Source organism: Phocoena sinus, chromosome 10 (assembly GCF_008692025.1).
Source record: "Phocoena sinus isolate mPhoSin1 chromosome 10, mPhoSin1.pri, whole genome shotgun sequence".
Taxonomy (NCBI): Eukaryota; Metazoa; Chordata; class Mammalia; order Artiodactyla; family Phocoenidae; genus Phocoena; species Phocoena sinus.
In genome coordinates, this window is record NC_045772.1 from 84,047,435 (window position 1) to 84,070,876 (window position 23,442).

General features: G+C 35.7%; 1 protein-coding gene across 2 annotated transcripts in view; it reads left to right on the forward strand.

Moving 5' to 3' along the window:
- The window catches only part of SOX5 (SRY-box transcription factor 5), a 401,370-nt gene that overhangs the window by 194,995 nt on the left and 182,933 nt on the right, over positions 1-23,442 (forward strand). For both annotated transcript variants that reach the window (XM_032646908.1, XM_032646909.1), the window contains exon 6: positions 1,954-2,022. In XM_032646908.1, the coding sequence (XP_032502799.1) occupies positions 1,954-2,022 (69 nt within the window). The remainder of the gene's footprint in view (positions 1-1,953; positions 2,023-23,442) is intronic.

Consider the following 23,442-nt stretch of genomic DNA (forward strand, 5'->3'; position numbering starts at 1 on the left):
GGCCTTGCAGGCATCATATGGAAACTGGCTTTTACTCTGAGCGAGACAGAGGGTTTTGAAAAGAGGAATAACACAACACAACTTATATTTTAAAAGGATCTCTCTTGGTGCTGGTTTATAGTAGGCTGCAGGGAGCGAGGGCAGAGGCAGAAAGAGCAGATAGGACGCTATCACAGCAATCCAGGCAAGAGGCAGCAGTGACTTAGAACAGGAGGAAGTGTGGAGGGCTATGAGGTGGTTAGTTTCTTAATGAAATCTTAAGGCACTTATAAAAGGATTTAAATATCGGCTGAAATATTGATATGTGGGAGGAAAGACCGGACTTAAGGAAGAGAGTGGTATTTCGTTTTCTACCTTTTCCTTTCTGACTTTTCTTCAGAGAGAGAAAAAGGAATTTCTTTAGGCTGTATTCCTAAGATAAAACAGAAGCATTAAAATAATTATAATTGTACCAGCATACATAGGGGAAATAAAAAGTTCATTGTGCAGCCACGTAGATCCAACCTCATCATATAGATTCTTTACTTTCATTCATAGTAATGGACTCTGCATAAATTTTTTCCTGAATTTTTTGCTTTCTGATACAGAGGTTAAGGGATATACCTTCCTAATGAAAATGATAGTGACCATAGCATTGAGAATAAGAATTAGAGCGTATTTATAAGGCAGCTATAAGTTTCATGAGGAGAGAAGTTACATTCTTGTGAGAAGGTTTCCTGCCCTATCTCATGAAGTGTTCAGAATTTTCTTGTCTCTTCCCTCATGCACTCTTCATCAAGTGTTCACTCTGTACTCCTTTTGCATCAGGCTTTGCGCAAATGGTGAGAGCAAAATCTACGTGACCCCTAACTTCACCGTATTTATGAATTTCTACCTAGGAGACAGAAACCTGTTAATTAAAGCAAAAACAAAAATAAATATAACATCATAGCATGTGGTATAGTATCAAGTAGGTAGAGGATGTTATGACAGCGAAAAACAGGGGGCAGTTGTGCTCGTCTGGCTTAACACTTAGGATGACCACACTGAGGGCTAATTCCTGAGTTTAGTTTTGAATCTGTTGAATTTGTAGTGCCTTTGAGAATGTTGTTGGATAAATGGGTCTAAAGCTTAAAGCAAAGATCCAGGCTAGAGAAACAAATTTGTAATCACTTGGCATACGTGTGGATGTAGGTATAGAGGGAAAGGAATAGAGTCTAAAGTGAGCCTACAACATTGTGTGATGGGAGAGAGCCATTGACAGTAACTGAGAAGAATCAGACTCAGAGGTAGGAGCAAAACAGGGAAAATGTGATGTCATGGAAGCCAAGGGACAAAGTCCAGGATCAAGGGAAAGCGCTTGAGTATTGAATTCTGATGAAAAGTCAAGCAGTGAGGACGAGAAAACACTTCAGAATTTAAAAAATTGGAAGTGACTGGTGACTTTATTAAGAATCCTGTCAGTAGAGACCAGAATTGAATGTGTTGAGGACTCGGCAGTCAGTTTGTGAGAGGCAGAAATGACAGTGTTTACCAAGACACAAAAGCATACCAGAACCTCACTAAGGAATAGAGCATCTTACAGTACCTTGTCCTGCTCTGAACTCTTTGGCACACCCTCCTGTTTGTGAAATATTCTCTTTCTTTTCCAAGGGCTGAAAATGTCAGAGGTAAGTACCTCCTTAACATACTGCCAGGAAGAGGGATTTTTGAAACTCCAGCATTTCACACTGGATTGGACCACTGTTGTTGTGTCTTAGGCTTCGTTTTCCAAAAGAAGCATAACTGTTCCTAAGTCTAAATATCTTGTCTGATCCTACTTAAGGATGACTTGCTGGTCCTGTAGGGGCGCAGGCACATCTATCTTCGTAAGCTTAATCAGTGTCAAATCAAACTTTGAGACACAGAACATTGGTAATCTCCCCCTGGGACTGTAATATACTCTTAACTTTTTCATGTGCCGTTTCTCCGCAGATTGCAAGACAACAGCAGCAGCTTCTGCAGCAACAACACAAAATCAATTTGCTTCAGCAACAGATCCAGGTCAGAAACCATAATTTCATACGGACTTCCAATTAAGAAATAGATTTTGTTTCTCATTTTCAGGTGACCTGACTGAAATGAGCTCCAAAATAAAAGTTACTTTCAGCCTAATCATGACGTGTCACCCACGAGCCATGAGAATCTTGCACACGGTGGCCCCGTCACGGGCCCGACTGTGTCGCGATGTTTTAGGGGAGGCAAGCTGATGGTAATTTTTATCCTACACGGAAAGGAAATTATTGTAGAGAAATGTTTCATTTTCTCTATTCTTTAACGTTTAATATGTGCCTGGAAATGTTCTTAATGGGGGAGGTGCAGGGGAACCAAAGCAGAAAGGTTTTCAGTTAGACGTCGGTGGCAGGGAGAACGTTTTACAGTAGGCTCGAGAGCCACGTGTGATCAAGGTGGAAGTGAGGGAGGGTAACGATTTGGTGTTCAAGTCGAATTTCACCCTTCATACTGCGTGGAGAAACGAAGACTGAGGGCTGTATAACCTCCATATTTTTCTTCTGTGGAAATTTGCAATGATGAGAAGCAAAGCTGCCAGGGATAGCCTGTCTCCACCACTTGCTTGTGGCATGCGTTTTGCCAAAATTTGTTTCCCTTTCTGAAAATTCCCTCTCTGAAAGCACTCATTTCGTAGAGTGTTTAGGAGGATTTAATAAAATCATGGACGGAGAGCTTTAGCGTAGTGTCAAGGCACATAGTAAGTACTCAATGCATACTTGCTATGACTAGCAAGAAGAGGAAACTAGTTCATGGAGCAATGACTCCGACCTTACGGGACATCATCCATCGGAAATCAACTGTTAGACCTGCAGTCAGCTTATCTGGGGAGAAATTCATCATTCTCTTGAAGCTGTATCTTGAGAATCCAATATATTTTATTAAGTGTAAATATAAATGACAGAAGCAAACATGTCAAAATTATTTCATCCACATGTTTATCATGTTTAGACTTATTTGCCAAAAAAGTTTATCCCATTTTATCTAGCTGGGTCAGCTACACTTAATTTCTTTACTGTGGGTTATATAGCCCAGTCAAGGTTTACTCATTCTTATTCTACCTGAGATTTTAATGAGCACAGTTTCAGTGAGACAGAGAAACATCAGTGAAATGTTCCAGCCAAGACTCCGTGCCTTCCTTAATTACGAACAGCATATTTCTAATGTGATATTATCTGTCTGTCCATACCTGGAGTGTGGTTATTCATTCAATGGTTTAAAACTGTTTTTCGGGTTTCATGTTTAGCCTAAGCATACTGCCTTTGAATGTAATTTTAGTTGATGGTACGAGGTTATCTACACTTAAAATGTTTTTGATTATTGAAAACCAAAGATAATAGAATTATTATGGCAATTTCTCATTATAAATAAGATACAGTTCCATAATGAGTGGTGTGGTCCTTTGCAAGTCACTTCGTTTCACTGTGATTTGATGAGGGTACCAATGGTTTTAAGTGCTTATAATTTTTATGAGATTGAGATAGTCTTTTGTTACATAGAATTGCAAAAATGTATGTAAACCCGTATTATAAATATGTAGAAGGCTCAATCAGCTGTGTTTTCTGACCATATAAATTGTGCAACGCCTTCAGCGTTCATAATGTGGATTTAAAGCTCTGTCATAATAACAAAATGTTGAAATTGGAGGATTTCTTGCTCCAGAGCATGGAGCATTGTACTTTATAAGGCAGAGCATTTTTTAAATGAAGTACCTTAAACTATTCTAGAAATGACATGACTATAGAAACTGTATTCCAGCGAGCTGGAGCCAAGTTTAATCACTTGCCCAAGATCACATGACTAGTTATAGGTAGAACCAGGATCAGAAGCAAAGTTTTCTGACTGTTAGTTGGAATTTTGCTGAGTATGAGAATTTTAAAAGCTTAGAATTTCTATTTGATCAAAATGTTATGCTGCTGGCCTCCACTAGTTCACAGGGTAGACCAGAAAAAATCCAGTAGTCCCTAAAGGAAATAATGTCACACTGACAGTAATTTGGGGGAAACATTAAAAGATGCTGAGATACTATATCTGTGTATTTGTCCTCTTTTCTAGTGTTAGTACAGATAAATGATAACGACGGAGTCAAAACCCATCACGCTATTATTTTTTTTAAAAAAGCCTGGGAATGTTTCAGGCAAAAATTAAATACCGAGCAAGAGTGACAGTCTGAAAGGAATTAATTTTCACAGCTTCTAGTATATTCATTAACTGAAATCATAGTTCTAAAGTATATTTTATAAATTGTTAATTTGGAGCTGTCTAACAAACACTTAATAGTTATGAAAATCACAATATATTTAAATTAGTCTATTGAGAGATATGGGAAGCACTGATGTAGGGGCATATGTAGAAACAGAAGATTAAAAACATAGAAGAGATCCTTTTTGGTCCCCACATAAATCTTTAACCATATTTCCTTTATAGAATTTTTTCTCTCCCTTTTCTTCTTTCTACTTCCTCCTTTTCTTTGGCGGCATAGGACAAGGAGGGAGAAGATTAAAAATCAAATCTGCTATAGTAGAAGGCAAATTAAATGTATAACAAATATTATTATGAAATGAATTTTTGTCAATATGTAATCAATGCTCGCATAAGAATTTACCATAGATTAAATTTTCTTTGATATCTGAAAATATATAGTATATTTTGAATTTGATCTACTTTTTTTTCTTTCTTAAATATGGAGCCTTAAGACCTTGTAGAAAAAAACATACCACTTACGTTATTCATCCTGATTGCATATTTTAGATGTTTTGTGCCATTGTTCCTTTGGACCTTAGAAAACAATGCATTCTAGTTCCTCTCTTGATATAATAGTGGACTGCAGTGTTACTAGTCCACAGTTAGGGCTACATTTAAAATTTTTCTTTCAGCTATAAATACACAAGACGTTAACTTGGTTCAGATATTGGGAAAGTTATGCAATACGTTAGATGGTCTAAGCAGATCTGTGAGATGGATTAGATTAATAGGTAAGAGAGCAGAACGAATTTTCACACTTGATAGCTGTGTTAAATGACAGGAGGGTGATGTCCCCTAACATTTTCCTCATTCTTTCCTCTCTTTAAAGGAGACGTTAATTTAGTCATCTTTACTCCATTCGAAGTATATTTCATTCAAGTTTAAAAACGTATGAACAAGTTTGTACGTGTGTGTATGAACAAACATTCACATATTCTAATGACCCAGGTTATTTAAAATTTCTCTTGACCTGTTAATTCTGTTTTCTTTCAACTCCAGATGAAAAGAACGGTGGTAAGTTTTACTCTGCAGTTATTTGTTGAAAGAGAAAAATGCCATAAGAATTGGCAAATTAGCCAGTTTATTTAATCACTTAGGGTCAATTCTTTATGAACTGTTCTTATCTCTTTAAAAAGCAACCTTGGCTCTAAAATTGCGTGATTCTAATTGGGTTGAAAACTCAATCTACATTATTTCTTTATAAAGACTTTATAGAGTTATAGCTTTCTTCCAGGTTTATTCACATAACTCATGAGGATTAAAAGAAGAATTAAGAGAATTTTCTGTCATTCTTTACAAGATCATAGATCAGTTCATTCTACAAATAAAATCAAGCATAATATCAGAAACATCCCATCTTCCCTCAAGAATTTGTCTCTTTCTTTATGAGACCCTTAATTTTAGGAACACTAAGAAGGTTTAGTCTTCCTTTTCTACTATTCAGCAATATTTTTCTTTAATGTTTTTGCTTATTGTCCTTAAAAAAAAGAACATCTTTGCACTTTCACTTACTGTATCTAGCTAACTTTTAATGCACATTAATACGTAAGATGAAATTTGTAAATATTTCAGAGAAAAATATCCTTCTAGATTTTTTGAGGGTAATCTTTTTTTTTTCTTTTACTCTATTGCTTGTGCTATAGTGCCCATCTTCAGCAGTTTCATTTCCTGACTAACCTCTTTTTTATAAGTCAGCCTGTTTCTAATACTGTTAGATGGTTTATGTTTCCAGTAACGATCCTAGACGAGTGGTTCATCTTGACCTGATTCACTGTTACCAAAACCTTTTAAAGTAAATGAATGAGTGACCTCTATTCAGCGTCCATCATGGCAACAAACTGAATGTTCCTGAAGACTCAAGTTCTCTTTTTGTCTTGAAGCTTTGTATAGGACACGGTTTCTGTAGCTTTGGGTGTGTGTTTGGGGGGGCCGGGGGAAGCATGTCCTAGTTTTAAATTTCTTACCCTTTTTCAATAATACTTAATGGAATTTAAAGTTCTTATTAGCATCTTAGAGGGTCAATCCAACAACATGCTCTAATATGAAATTGACTTAAATATTTTTAAGGGTGAATTTAAAGATATTGTACTTCTTTTCAAATGCATAATTTCATGATTCCCACACTGGAAGCTCAGTGTTTAAACTGTCATAAGAGATGCCACATATTTGTTGCATTCCCTCTTCTGATAAACTTTTCCAACTATTGTTCATTGTGTTCTCTTGGGGGCAAAGAATTGGTACTTAATAACCCCTGTCATTGTTTCTGATTCATAAGGTAAGCACATGCAGGACTAGTAGTAATTTTGGGTCGCTGATTCTGTCTGGAGCTAAGGATTGAGCAAAGGACAAATGTCTGTTCCTTAGTTGTGTGGTGTATATTCCATAGTATGTAGGAGAGAGCTTGATTCTTTAGGTGTTACAGGATTATATTTAACTGTATGAAACTTAAGTGTATTCAATGGTTAAACAAAAAGATAGAGAGCAGGTTCTATGGATTTAGACATACTCATGTTTAGTTTCTGCATCTTTGTACCTCATCTGCTATGTGATCTTGAGAAAATTGCTCAGTCCTTCTGAGTTTCATTATTCCCATCTATTAAATGGGAATTATAGTACCTAAGTCACACCTGGTTAGTCTGAGGATTAAATGGCATCATCCCTGGCATGTAATGAGCACACAATGCTAAAAGTTTTTGCCTAAGTCATTTGAAAAACTTCTTTCTGTTTTTCTGATGATGGACAATTTAATGATTATTTCCGTAGAGGAGAATTTCTAGGAAAAAAAAATATATAACCTACATGGCAGTAGCCACTGAAAAGTGTAAGTTCACTTTTCCAAATTTATATGATTTTAGAACTATGGCAGATTTTAGAAAGCCTTTATTTAGACCTATCTCTCATTTTGACATTTGTAAAGTGAAACCAAGTAAGGTTAGAAGATTTTCCCAAGGTCACGTAAGTTGTTGCTTGTGGAACCATGGCTGGATTCCAAGTTCCCCAAGTCTTGGTCATTTTTATTTCACCAATATTCTGTCATTTAAGGCTTAATGGCCAAAAGTTTTAAAATGAGTTTTCTTTCCCTGGGAACTTATTCCTATGAAGTAAAAATACATCTTGACTTATATACAGTTGAATGATTACGTTGCAGTCATGGGCTCAACCAATTTGTGATAAAGGTTTCATTTTATTGGAGCCAAAGTTCTCTGAGCTCATTAAGAGTTTCGGTAATTCTTGATAAATTATTATGCAGAAGGAAATCCATTGAAATATTGCATTGGAAACATAATAACGTTAAAGGTGAAATAATAGTACCTGACTGACCTGCTGATTTATGATTTCTTTCTCTGAGTGTGGTAAGTCGGAAGCATTTTACCCCCCTCAACAAGACCCCACACATATACATGAGCACAAAGAGATTGCAAAGTAACCTTGTCTCTTTAGGAAACTGGAAATGCCAAGAATAAACACCATATAATTAAGGTAGCATTTCAACCTAAGAAGGAAATGCATTAACTCCTTGAGCTCCGGCTAATGTTTTTCTGTATGAAATACAATATACCACCACTGGGAGGATATAGTTCTTGACATTCAGATAGATTATTAGAGGAGAAAATATGGAGATACAAAGTACCAGCTTTCGAAATGACTTTCCTCTCTTCCTCGTACTTTCTGGAAGGAGAACTTCCTATTGAGAAGATGGGTGTCCTCTCCTAAAAGAGCAGTGATGATACCAGGCAGGTCTGTCCTTTTACTCAGAGGAAGCCACTTTAAAATCCTTTAAGCATTGTTTTTTTTTTTTTTTTACGTACGTCTCCTGGTGATTACCTAATGATAGAATTACAGTCATTCATATGATTTCTCTGTCTGGACAAACCTGCTTTTGTAGATAGAGATACAGATAGATTGATATGCATATATATTTTTAAATTTGTATTGATATAACACATACCTGATGGCTAAAAGAGTACAAGAGAATAATGAAAGCAACCATCCGAGCCCAGTCCTCTGTACTATGCCCAATCTTTTCACTCAGAAGAGATTTCCTTAAAATCTGTTTTTTTTAATAGCCTTCCAGTATTTATTATACTTCTGTATATCAAATATTATTATAGTACCGTTTCTGACTTATCATCTTTAAATATCATTAACTTGGAAACTGGAAACTTAGTTCTGGTATTGCCAGCCCAGCACCCTCCCTTATACCCCTCCCTCACCTGTAATATAGTGACATAAGTCATTTAAGTCCTTCCAATAGATATTCTTAAACTTTAAACAGTTAACTTACACCTCTTTTCTCAGTCAACTCTAAATAGTGTCTCCTAACGCTTGCCTTGTCGGATGAGGATGACATCTCTCTTCTGTCACACACGGCTGCCAATTTCTGTTATCTGTGTGTTTACTCTAAATATATATAATACATGTGTGTATATATGTATGTGTATATATACACATACACACATAGCTGTTGTGCTTTACCTGTTGGTTAATCCTAAAAACTGAAAATCAATAGATGATTTTTAGGTTACAATATGTCTATATATTTTTTCTGCATAGTCTAAATAAGGTGCTCCGTATTTCATTTCTGTGTAGGTTTGAGCTTTCCAACTGACTTTTCATTAGTCTTTCTTCCTCACATTAGTTGCCTTATTATCTCTGTAAGTTCTCAAGAATAAACCAGATCTCCACAATCCGACCTTCCTTGACACCTGCTCCCTAGTCCTCTGTTCTTCTGCTTTCATTTGGTTTAGTTGGTCCTGCCGACATTCTAGGATGTCCCCTTATGGTTCTCCAGGGTCGAGAGAATCACTAGGTCCTATATTATCCTCCTTGCTTTATCTCCTTGTTTTGCTCCAGAATCACATCAAGAAACTTCCTAGAAAAAAAAGGAGGGGCTCCTTTTTACCCCTCTACTTGATTGATAATTTGGCTGCAAATAAAATTGTAAGTTGGAGGTCATTTCCCTTCTATTTCAAATCCATCGATTCATCATCTTCTCGCATCTGTGAGAAATATTATGTTGATCTGATGTTTTTGTTGGTGTGACCAATATTTTTGCTTTCTGAAGGCTTTTAGTATCTTCTGTTTACTGCGGCATTTCACAATAAATGAAAAGTATCAGCATATAGTCTGATATTTTTCATTTATTATTTTGTAAGCACCATGAGTCTTTTGTTCTAAAGTTATGTTCTTTTGCTCTGGAAAATTATCTTGTCTTTTTTTCTTGACCATTTTTATCCTTTATTTTTCAGTTCTTTCTGGATCTCCTATTAGGCAGACATTGTATTTTCTGGGTTAGTAGCTATGTTTCCTAATGTTCATATTTTTTTGTTTCTGTTTCTGGTTCTTATTTTTAGGGGATTGCCTAAACTTTTATCTCCTAGATTTTTAAATTGGATCTTTGAGAAATTACCTTTTTAATTTCCATGAGCAACTTCTTTTCTCTACTTCTTTTTTCAGGTTATCCTATTGTTTAATGGATCATTTCTCCTTGAATATCTCAGGGTATACATGTTTGAGGGTGTTACCCAAAAAATTAAATTCTCACTTCATTAAATTATCTTTTCTCTCATTTTCACCTCCTTGTCTATCTTGATGTTACTCTTTCAGCTTGAAGTTCTACTGGAATTAGAAAATGATTGGTTACCCATCCAGATTTAAGAATGAGATAAGAACAAGTAGACTGGGAGCTCTGACTATGAATGAGACTTATCAACAGGTGGGCACTGCTTTAGCGAGAACAGGAAACTGGCCATACATAACGTGAATCCTGTATATGGGTACAGAAAGGTCTTTGTTCTGGGATTCCAATGATCATGCACTAGCTATTGTAAGTTTCCTTAGACTATTCAGTTTCTGTTGAAGTGGGTGTGATGTAGCTAGGGGAGAGGACGAGAGCCACTTTCAAATAATACTACTGTTTTCAACCCAGGTCTTAAACTCCTGTTCTCTCTCGTATCTAGCATTTCAAGTCCTAAGACTTTCTGGTGATTCTGAGTAAAAATTAAGCCCTGTTTTCACTTAACCCCCTGCGTGTATACTCTAGTCTGTTTCACCCACTTTCATCAGCTAACACTCTACAATTGCTTTTCATCTTCCAGAACTTTGGTCATATTTCTTGCCTGTGCATGCCTTTTATTCTTAATTATCTTATGTGACATAGGCTTATAAATTACTTGTTTTTATTGTTTTAATGATGTCTCCAGGAAGAACTGAGATATATGCACATGGTCAGTCTATCTTGGAAATGTAAATCAGAACATCATTTCAAAAAAATTCTTTCTTTTTAAATAGGAGAAAATATTCAGAACAGTAAACAGTATCTGGGAACAAAGGAGTCCTCCTAAAGATGATGAAAGGTGAAGGTGAAGCTTGAAGCTCCAAAACCAAAATATGCAGTTCTAAGATCTGTATAACACAGAATATATTTTTTAGTTTCTCTGGTGGGAAAATAGTGGGGACAAGGGACATAGATATGGAGAATTTCACCATCGTTTTCCCCTTTTTCTTAAATTTGTCAAACAGTATGAGTTTATATATAATTTTAGACAATGACCTTGATATTTTAAACTTTTTAGTATCATTATTGAGACCCTAGTTGAAATAACAGCTATAGTTGATGATTCTGTTGAAGTGACGTTGACAACAGTTTTTGGAAGCTGTCATCCTGGTTCTGTAATTCATTCATCCTGACTTGGACTCCTCAGTAAAGACATAAACAATGCATTTCAAGGAAGGAGGTCATTTCCTTTTCCTCATTTTTTTATGTGGAATCTCAATCTTTCATGTTGTTTTCCTTTTTCTGTCATCCAGTTTCTGTGCCGTTTCTGTGTTTTTTCTTTCTCCAATCTTTGCAGTATGATTTTTGAAGTGAACCCTGGTTTCATTTAATCCAGTGTGGTCATTATGGAATCACCGAGACTGGCCCGGAAAGCAGACCGAGAGCAGCGTTTCCCATGACTTTGCCACCTTTACCAAACATCATTACCTGTGGAAAAAGCTGAACGTTTTTCTTCACTGAGGCTCTACAGTTCATATCTTACCAGTTAACAAAGCAGAATCCATCAGTGCTTAGATAAAACCTGGGAATGTAATTATCAAATAGTGGGAAACAAAACAAAGCAAGTTTTCAATAACAGGTTTGGAGAATATAGGTCAAAAGTCAATATGTTGGCCTAAATGAACTTCTTTTATTTCACCTTAATTTATACAGTTAGTGTGGTAAATAAATGTGGTAGCAGGAAGTGCTCACAGAGTCTTTAGAAAGAATTTCTGTCTCCTATCTTTGAAGAGAGTTGACAAATAGGTAGAAAATTAGATGCCAGTGAAATTAACAGCGTTAACATAAAATGAATTAATTCTACGAAGAGTAATTATATCATGAGTCAAGACATACATTCCAGACGTCCCTAGCACATGGCAAATTTCCTTCCAAGAGCTCTCTAGCCAGAGTACTAATTTCTACTCAAGAGTTGGTAAATTTTTATGTAATTTACAGGCAACGAGAAACTGATTGACTTTTACTCTGTGTGTGCGTGTTTATTTGGCTCTTTTCTTCGGAAAAGAAAGATTAACAGTTAAAAAAAATGAGAAAGGAGAGGTAAATAGAACACAAGATACCTTTATGATACCAGAATGGTCCCCAGTTTTCCCTTGAAGGAGAAACAAAAGGAAAACTGAAGATGTTTCTTTTTCAGTGAATATTCTAGAAGTGCTTAATTCTCAGTCTTTATTATACTGGAGCTCACAGCAGCATTCAATAAAGTTGACCACTCCCATTTTCTTGTAACACTCTTTGGTTGGCCTCCAAAAGACCACAGTCTGCTTTTCTTCCCCATTCTCAGTCTCATTTGGTAGGTTCTTTCCTGTCCTTAAAAAGCTAACTTGCGTTTATTTTCCATCCTCTGACTTCTTTATCTCCACTTATTTCCTAAATGATCCCATCTAAAGTCTTTGTATACCATCCTATGGATAATACTCCAGAATTTATCTTGAGAGCCTCTGTCTCTCACCTGGACCTCAGAGTCTAATACCCAGCTGTCTACTCAGCCTGTTTAAATGCATAACTAATATGCACCTCAAATTTCACATTTTCCAAACAGAACCTGTAATCATCTCCCCCAAACTCATTCTTTCCCGATCTGTCCATCTGTGAATATGATACCACTTGCCTAGTTACTGTTGCCAAAGACCTAGGAGCTGTCTTTGTATCCTCTCACTCTCTTATGTCTCACAACTAATCCATCGGAATTGGCTTTTATCCTCAAAGTCCATCAGTTGAGCAACTTCTCCCATGATCACTCTAGTCTATGTCACCATCACTTCTCACCTAGCCTGCTGTTGTAGGCTCCCTAACCAAATGGGTCATCCTACTTCCTCTGTTGACCTGCTAACTAGGTTTTTCACGTAGCTGCTAGAGTAATCTTTTAAATTTAATTGTGCTGTAACCATACTCAAAATCATGTCATTTAAAATGAATTCACTCTTCTTACCTTAGTCTGTTGGGCTATACTTGATTGCACCAACCTCTAACTTTCTCGCTCATTCCTTCCACACTAGAAACCCATCTTTTCTGGTTGCCAAGAATATGCCGACAATGTTCTAGCATCAGAGCGTTTGTACTTGTCATTCTTGTGGCCTGGAATGCTTTCTTCACCTCCTCCCATACCTCAGAGCCTCACTTCAGCCAGCCATCTCTTCCAGTGCCGTCCTCCTCAGGGAGGCCGTCTCTGAGAGCCAGAGGCGCTCCTGCCTCCTCCAGCTGCCTCTGAGCTCTTTTCCTGCAGACTTGTCTTACAGCACTCTCACCCCTTATATTTATTTAGTTCTTGCTGTACCCTTGCGACCACAAATGCACACCTAGCAACAAGTCTATGGGGGTCAAGGATTTTATCTGTCTTGATCGCTGCTGTATCCAAAGAACCTGTAAATCTTCTTGACATATGATGAGAACTCAGAAATATTTACTCAATGTATGACTGTATGAATGAAGTGAGGGCGCATTATCCAGTGTGTAGTGTATGTAAAAATAAGTAAGACAGTAATTTTCTCAAGAGATTAAAATAGATGCTATGGGAGCCATCGAAAATAGACAACCAACATTCCCTAGTGCTGTATGTGATTTGTAAAATCATTTTGTACCTTGTACTATACTAGGAAGAAGAAGCAGCCCATTGCTTACTAAGTGGTTGGTACTTTGTAGAAGTCATTTCTTATGATTATCACGAGAATTCAGATAGGTTATGGCATTTTCTCAATCTTGTAGGGAGTAGAAATGAGGATGTGTGTGTGTGTGAGATTCTGAGATCCTGTCAGCTGACTACTATGTAGACTGAAAGGCGCCTTCTTCCTCTCTCTCATTATTAGAGTAGCAATGAGTGATTTAATTCAGATAATCCCTAGAAAATAAAAGTAATTGATCTTATCAAACTGAGCTAAACCTGTTAAACTAGCAAATGTGGCAGGATTTTTTTTTTAAGTAATTTAGTTTTGCTTTCTACAGTAAGCCAGGTAAGAGGGTACCCTTTATAAATGGAGGAAATAAATATTTATAAATGGAGGAAAGGTATGTTTCACATAAGCAAATATTACATATAACCAAATCTTCACTTATGAATGCCAAAAAAGATAGGGTGCCATATTTATGAAAGATAAATATCTTTTTTTTTCAATTTATTTTTCAATTTATTTATTTATTTATGACTGTGTTGGGTCTTCGTTTTTGTGCGAGGGCTTTCTCTAGCTGTGGCAAGCGGGGGCCACTCTTCATCGCGGTGCGCGGGCCTCTCACTATCGCTGCCTCTCTTGTTCTCTGCGGAGCACAGGCTCCAGATGCGCAGGCTCAGTAATTATGGCTCACGGGCCCAGTTCCTCTGCGGCATGTGGGATCTTCCCAGACCAGGGCTCGAACCCGTGTCCCCTGCATTGGCAGGCAGATTCCCAACCACTGCGCCACCAGGGAAGCCCCAAGTTAAATATCTTTTAAAACTATTTTATGTTGACAATTATGTTAGACCTAAAAAGGAAATTAGAAGTGATCTAATGAACTTTCATAGCATACACATGTTTAACTATAAAAGAGGTAAACTAATGAGCTAATTTTGATATCATACCCATATATTTAATTTGAGATTTCTATTAATATATCTATATATACACACAGGTGTCTGTACATACATTTTTTGAATCATTATCTTCCCTTCATTTCTTCCATTTAGTGCCAAAATAGGTATTAAATTTTTTTCTGCTCCCATAACCACCATCTAATTCTGAATACCTTTTTAACTCTCTTTCGCTCTCTCTATTCCTTTTCACAACTTTGCCAGTACCTGTATCCATACCTGCTGCTTGACCATCTGACATAGCCACTAGTTATTTCCTTTACTATTTTTACTTTATTTTCTCTCCCCCAAAGTTCCTTTCTCTGGCTAACTTTTCTCCTGTTTCTTCTCATTATTGAATTGGATTTTGTGTTTCCATTGAATAAAAATTTGTTCACAAATAAACTAAGTGAGTCTAAAAGAGTGTTTTGTTTCAATTTTTGAAGTAAATTATTTGATTTACTACAGGGTGATTCAAGAGGGAGAGAGCACAAGAAAATATGTAAACAGGCTCAAACAGAGGTTCCACAGGGTGTTAGTATACTATATTATATCAGTCTTTTCATGATAGAGGGTGTGTTGTCATGAGCACCCATGTCAAGCAGCCAGAAAAAGAGGAGGAATGGCTGCCTTAAAGTAAATCAAGAGATAACAATAAAATTTTTCTGTTGCCTGGTGGAGGTGTTTAGGATGTGTTTTCTTTATATCTTCATCCACCCTAATTGAGAATGCTTTAAAATTGAATGACTAGCAGTCAAAACGTGTTTGCTTCAAGCTGAGAAGAAAAATGCTGGTGTCTCCGCTTCCAAACTGATTACGCTTTGTACACAACTGACAGCTACAGTCACTTTGAGTGACTGATAAGTGGGAAGCTTTGCCACTTATCAAGGAATGCAGGCAGAAAAGAAAAGGCTGGAGTCGTTTAGATGCTTTGGCATGTTCAAAATAACATCTTACATCAGTCAGACTCAGAAGCACTAAAGGACATTTAAAGTGAAGTAATGTATATAGAAATGTGGTATATGAGTATATGTGTATGGAGAGAGACAAAAATGATTCAACAGGCAAATAGCTGCAAAGAGGTGAAAGAGAAAGCACTGTAGTTAGGGGTCGATATTTGTGAAGTCAATCAGTGGTTAAATAATTTACACACATTTGGTAAAAATTTACCTTTAGTTTGAAACGAACAAATTTAAAAGTACCTAACTATAGATCTCCACCATTATTTACATAAGCAACTAGCTTTTGACCAATTGGATGCCTTGAAACACCTGAATAATAAAAATGTCGTCCACTTATATAGATAGTAATTTTTACCCTGAGCAAGAATCCCAATTCTCATTCCCCCTCCTCTCTTCTTGTGTAAGTAATTTTTTAAATATACATTTAAAATGTTCTGTTATGTCTAACTTAGCGTGATTATATAATAAAATAGAATCAGGACATGTTCTAATTTTAAACATAATTTTGAGACTATGCTAATGAAAGAATATACAGATTCACTAGACTGTAATTTCCACAAATAGGAATTTCTGGAAATGACAATTTTTTATACTCGGTTATTAGGACTATATATATAGTGCATGTATATCCTACTCTAAATTTTCTAGGACATTCATATTTCAAATATTTTCTCTGTCTATTCACATGAGTTATTCATTCTTTTATACTCTTTGGATCCCTAATAAGAGATGCAGTATACCTCAGTGATTTTAGCCCTTTTGCTAACACCATCCTCTCTATTTAAATAACTTGTTTCAGTTTGAAAACCCATAAATACACTAGTTTTTGTCAGGCCATGTGTCCCAATTTTAGGTTTGGGGATAAAGTCACAATGACAATAGCCATGGTTAATTTTTCAAACTTCCTTGCCTTGAGCCTGTGTCTCGGAAGACTAAATTTAAGATATAGTCTTTTGATTATTTAAGGTACAGCCAACTGCATGCTTGAGGGGTATAATTATGAAACCTGCAAATTATGTCACTCTTCTCAATTGCTGTAGGACTGAAGACTACTAACGTTTACATCATTGTAAAAATTTGGGGGTATGTTTGAAGATAATTATTTGAATGAGCAGGAAGAAGAATGTGTTAGGACTTTATGGTCTTCAGACCAGTCTGTGAACTGCTACAAGTCCTTGAAGAGGTAAGGGGCTTGCTAAACCCGTTTCAATTCAGTTGACATTCTTTTTCACTGCAAGAATTTCTTGATGAAGAAAGAAATTTGGTGGTTTATATCCTAGTACAAGCTCCTGACCTCACAAACCAACACCTTGAGTAGTACTGAATTAGAACTCTTTGATCAATAAAATATTAATATAGACAAATAGTCTTTAGAGATAACTTAATCCAACTTGTTCTTCTTCAGTAGATGGAGAAAGTATGGTCCAGAAATGGTAAGGGCTGTGCCTAAGTCCCATGGTAATTAGGTGTAGACCCTGATCTCTTAGTCCTGATTGATCATATTAAATAACCAAGATCTGAAGCATTGCTGAGCACAAAACGAGCAGCAGTCCTGCAGAGCCCATAAAATTGTATTTATTACTTTATCTGGAATTTGAAACAGATATTAAATCTTTTGCTAAAGAAATTTGGAACAACATTTGAATGGTTCCATGAAAATTGTAAATGACTCATCACGCAGGAGAGAACAATTAGGAAATGTTCATCAAATTCTGTTTCACTAAAGTTATCAGTATATCATTTTGGGAGGCACACATGCAAAACTTTTTCAACATACATTTCATTGGCTCGTGATGGTCTCCATATTTTTAAAAAATGATCATTTTTACAGTGAGCTAGTGTCTCTCTGCTTGATCCATTTTGGATCAAAATTTATAACATTGTATCTTCCGAGTTTATAAACTAAAGAAAGGAAAAAAATGATGTTCTAGTACGAAAATAATGTCTGAATGCTTCTCTAAGAAAAACATTCCTTTGATAAACAGTAGCTGAGGCTCTTTCAAAGTAAAACTGAAATATTTTAAAGGACCTCTTTGATTTCTAGATATGTTTTAAAAACCTACATTAGGGAATGAATATTTTGACACTGGAAAATATTTTCCCATTATGCAATTGATTTTTCTTTTTCTCCCACTGTAAAATGATGCCCGTTCCCCAGCCTCCCCATTTAGGGTATTTGATATACTTCTATCATTTATTGAAAGCTTTATCTTTCAATCTCCTATAGTTTAAAAAAATCCTCTTTCTTTTTTGTTCTGTAACAACTGCTTCATTCATGTAAGGAAACAGGAAAGAAGATCTTTCTCTAAAATCTTTATCCCTTGAGACATTGAGTGAAGTCTCTTTTGTGATTAAAAAAGGCTACTGCTCTTAAATGTGTTACAAGCATAATCTTGATGTGTACAAATGCTTCCATCAACACACCATTACTTTAAACTGTCTTCTCTTTAACCTGTCTTCTACTACCTTATATCTTTTTTCTTCTTTTCTGTGCTGTCTCTTACCCAATTGCTTTCTCCTCAGTTATTCTCCTGCTTGTGACACAGACTCATTCCTAGACAACAGATCATCTCAGTGAGAATTTAGGAGAAAGAACACAATGCAGAAATAAGTACCCACCGGATGTTATTTTGTAAATACATACTTAAAAAAGTTAGTATCCCAGTGGCATGAAAATGCTAATAATTCATATAGTTGTAGGTGAGTTTAGATATCTTGTGACTCTCACTTCTCACCATTGGTATCATTATATATTTTATTCCTCTTATGTGGCCACTGTAAGATATAATGTTAATACATGTAAACAAAATCCCACCTTGAGTAATGTAACAATTAGGTTTTCATCCATCTCTGTGCTCGTCCATGTCATGACACAATTCAAGTATCTGATGATTTTCTTCTTGCATACAGTCATAATCGTGGAAATAACATAAGGGTCTATTGTAGGAAAAAAGTGAATGATGAAGCCAATCAATGGACATTCTTTGGTTATTGCTAAATTAAAGCAAATCATGATCACAGTGTTTATAAAATGTATTAATGAAGTTCTCAAATGTATGCATGCTATTCCTTTACCCACTTTGTAAGGATTATTAATTATTAATGGCTTCTTATGCTAAGATATGATAGTATTTTCATTGTGCCTTCTTTATCTGACTAAATCCTCAGAACTTTATGTTTTATTTAGGATGGGAGAGAGGTACTCTTCCGTAAACTTTTTTAGTACCATATTCAGAGCCACATGGAATTAATCTCCTTTAGCCCATCTCCTCCATGTATCTTTATTTAATGGCATTTTTTTTGCATCCTTCTTTTACTTTTTCATTTTTTTTATCATTTGATTGATTTTCTTCATTTTGAGACTTGATCGGGGGAAACAGAACAGAAATATGGGAAAAAATCCTCAAATTAACCCTAAGTTTGATGTTTTATGAGTTTTTTGATACAGACTAATATGCAATGGCATAATACCTGAAAAATGGAGACAAGAAGACTTAGAAAATTCAAAATTATCTGAGTTTTCACAGGAAAAGATGAAAGGATTAAATGTTGTTTCTGAAAACATTATATTTTGCAACCATCCCAGTTCAATTTAGATCAACCTTCTGTCATGTAATTCTGACAAGTCCCTGAAATTATGGACCCTAAGACATTGAACCTGCTTGTCCAATCTCTTCTTCTGGTTATAAAGATTATGATAGGAGTTTTACAGCCTCAGAATGAAACTGAAATGCCTACACGAAGGAATAATTTTTGATTTTTAATATATTTTCACTGTGAGTATTCTAGAAAGCTCAAGGAATGTGTCTATCCCAGAATAATTACCCCAGTTCTTTTTTTTTTTAACTCCCTCTAATTACTGACTTCTACTATTAGATTAGTATCAAAAAGTGATAATATACTAAAAAATTCATATTTTTTCTGTTTTAAATCTCTATCCCATAAACACATTTATGGCTTGGTTCCTTTTATTGATTCCTTTGCATAAACATTAAAAAAAATTAAGTATCTTGAATTTGAAGTGTCTTTCATTTTTAAACGTTTTAAGAATGCTAATGACGTGTTTGTTCAATTTTAGTCTTTTCCCTTAGTAACAGCCATTCAGACAATAGGACAAACATTATAATTTACTTATTGGAATCACAAAGGAAAAACTCATCAAGGAAAGATGTGCAAAGTTAGGTAGACATCGTCCCCCAGTGCCATTGATTGTTCAGATAACTTGAAAACAGTTATGAGCCTTTTCTCCTTATGATACTGCTTTAACTTAAAGGAGAAATGGAAAATAACCTCAGGATGTGCTGCAGTTCTTTCATTACTACTTGTCCCTTCTTTCCACCTTGACCACCGTTATGTTTTATTCCATTCTGGCTGTGTTGAGCTATACTAAATGTCAGTGGGATATCTGCCCACATCATCTGTTGTTATGATCTGGTCTTGCCCATGGGGACTCATTCATTGAGGCTCTCTTTTTACAATCCTACATACCCATAATTCTCTCCTTATGTAGTCTCGAGCTGGTCTCAATAAACACGATAGTGAGAAATACTACAGGCCTCTTTTCTTTTCACTATTTAATAGCTTTCTAAAAGGAAAACAGGAGTAATTAGGTAAGGATACAAATGCTTGTCATTGGTGGGTAGTAACTGAGGCAAAAGGAAGAAAATCAAGGTTGAAGATGGATTAAAAATTATGAAATACAGATTATATTTTCTAAATACTTTAATGCATAGTTTATAATTCATTATAATGTATGAAACTAGCACAACTGGATTTTTTTGGCCTTTTAAAGTCTAGTTAGAGTGTTTATATATGTCTTTATGCAAACTATAAGGGACCTCAAAGTACTATCAATTAGGTAGGGATCAAATATCCCAGATACTGTGCTCAACTATAATGAAGATATTTTTATCTTCTTTGAAACAATGCTCACACATTACTAAGATTTTCAAAATCCTGTGGGAAAAAGCCAATAATATAATTTCATTTACTGTAAGAGTATACTGAGACAGTAATTGTAGCTATTTCAGATCTTGAAGGGCCAAAGTAAATTAGGGATAAGAAACATGAAGTAAAAAGCAATGGAAAATCCAGAGGCCTTGGAAAAGCAAAGAATAGGAGTGCAGAGACGTTTCTTTGAATGTGGGGATGCTGGTCATATATTTAAAGAAGGGGGACATTGAGAGGGCATAAGAGAACAGCCTGGAGGAAGAACAGTGGTCTTTTCCTTGAAAGGCTATGGGCTATACCTAGACCATAGGATTTAAAAACTGGAGACTTTACTATTTTCTAGCTGTATGGCCTTGGACAGTCACTGATTTTCAGCTTCATCTGTAGGTTCAAAATTTTAGTACCTATCACATGGTAGTTGAGATAAAACAATCAAATACCGTAAAGTGAGTGTGCCTTAAAATTTGTAGAGCACTGGAGCAAATGTTTTTGTTGGTGGTAATCTATCTTCCCTTCCTCTGCTTCATATCATTACTCTGAACTTGAAATTTAAGGAATCAGCATCTCAGAAGGGATTTTGTTTGTTTCTTGTTTGGTCCTCCCCACCCCCCAGATGGAGCAGAGCAAGAGAGAAAAAGCAGGAGAATTAGGGATTTTCCCTTCAATTGATATAATTAGCTTTAGCTCATTAAAATACATAGTAGTATATATATTAATATGGTATCCAAACCAGTTTTGCTTGATCACAACCCCATCTCCCAATGTTATCCCTTACACCACAGTTCATTATCATACATATAAAATAATAAACATGTCTGCCTATTGTCCAGAACAATGGACAAGAGAGTTATCTGACAAAACCATTAATGATTCCAAGGATCTTTTTTTCTTTTCCCTTATTAATAATAGTGAATGCTAGCTTTCAGTATTTTTACTGATTTACATCTCTGAATTAACTTTGTCCTTTGTCAAATAGAATTCGGGTATCAGCCTACTTTCTAAATTTTTAAATTAATTAATTTGTATGTAAGCACACTAAATCACATGATTTATCAAAATTTAAATTTAGTTTCACAGTGGGTCACAATATCTTCTGAATGTTACAGAACTTAAGGTTCCTCCATAACTTTGGATTCAAAATTTGGGTAAGCTTGCAAATACTAGAATCAGCCGCATGAAGAATGTAAATCAGTTTTTAGTTATGGAAGTTTATCAAGTCTCTGGAGACCAGGAAATATTTTAGCTAAGTTCAGATTTCATAAGAAGTATCACTAAAGATAATCACGTTTGCATGATAGATAGTGGGATGAAAGTTCTTTAACTGTTAGCTGTTTTGGAGACCGAGCATTTCTTTGGAGAAATGACTAGTCTTTCCACTTAACATCACTTATTGGACTCCGTGCTAAGTAGCTGCACGTCTTACCACTGATACTTCTATATGGAATTCATTCTTTAGAAGGACCATATGGGAGCAGTTTGTTGCTTCATCACAACTGGGACTTGCCTCCAGCTGTGCCCAATAACGGGGCATAGCTGGAGGCAAGTGCCAGTTGTGGATCACTACTAATGTTGTTATTGGTCATAAAAATTAGGTACTTAGAGTAATAATGGGATCTCTGCAGAGCAGAAGAATATAATTTCTGTCTGACCTTTTAAATGTTATTAAACTATCGTATAGCATAATATTAATATAAGTGCAGTTTATAACTGTTTTATTTCATCTTAAATATTAAGTTTCTGAATTTGTTAGAGTTTACTACATCCTGTGTCACTAATAAGATGGTAGGAAATGAAGAGACTCAAACTTAGTTATAAATCACAAAAAAGACTACTTTACCAGTGCCATCATGGGTTGCTTTTTTTAAAAACGTTGAAAACCCTACGCTTCTCAAAGAGACAGTTATCAATTGCAAATAATTCCATGAAAGCCCACTGTATATTAATCTTTGACATACAATTAATATAGATTTCTCCCTACTGATATACTCATAGATATTTGATCAGAATTTTATAAATAAATGTTTGTATTAAAAAATGAACTTTAAAATTTGAGTGGAGCGTCTAAAGAATACTTACATTGACTATCTCTTGAAAAGCAATTTTTTCGAATACAGGCCATTTCTCACTATATTTTTTGCATTTGGATTTTTATATATATTAAATTACCTCAAAGCGAGACATACTTATATAGAAAATGATATACAGCTGAAGCCATAAAGTTAAAAATTAGTTTTAAGTATTTCTAACTTCAGTAGTAACTTATGGTATAAAATAAGGCTGAACAAATATATTTTGTTAGTGAGTGGTACTAGTCATAAAACAAAATATGTACTATTCATTCCAAATAATTTAAATACAGAGAGAGAGTGAGAGAGAGAGAATGTGTCCCTAACGCTGTTAGTGGAACTTGAAACCTAGGGAAGGACCACATAATGCCACAGCTTTCACGATCAGATAATACTGATAGAGTTAACATCCTAGAAATCCTCTAGGGCTGAATTAATAATGTTAGACTCCCTATATCATCCACAACTGCAAGAAATTCTGCATACTTCAGTACTGTATTTTAGGGAAGTAAAATTTTCATTCACTAATTTTAGAACTGCTGTTGTGTTAGTGTCATAGGCCTGCCGTAACAAGTTCCCACAAACTTGGTGATTTATAACAATAGAAATTTATTCTCTTACAGTTCTGGAGGCCATAGTCTGATATTAAGGTGTTGGCACGAGTGGTTCCTTCTGCAGCTTCTGAGGGAGGGTCTGTATCACGTCTCTCCCCTAGCTTCTGCTGGCTGCCCAGTATCCTTGGGGTTCCTTGGCTTGTAGGTGCATCACTCCAGTCTCTGCCTCCACCTTCACATCTTCTTCTCCCCTATGTCTCTGTGTGTCTCACATATCCCTCTGCATTCTTTTATAAGAACACGAGTGTTTGGGTTTAAGGCCCAGCCTGAATCCAGGATGATCTCATCTCTAGATTCTGAATTTAATAACATCTACAAAGACCCTAATTCCAAATAAAGCCACATTCACAAGTACCAAGGGTTAGGAGTTGGACACATCTTTTGGAGGGACACAGTTCAACCTAGTACAGCTTTAAGATTGTTTATACATTGTGTGATAATTATTTTGACTATTAGATATCTTGTTTCTTTGAGAAAGTGA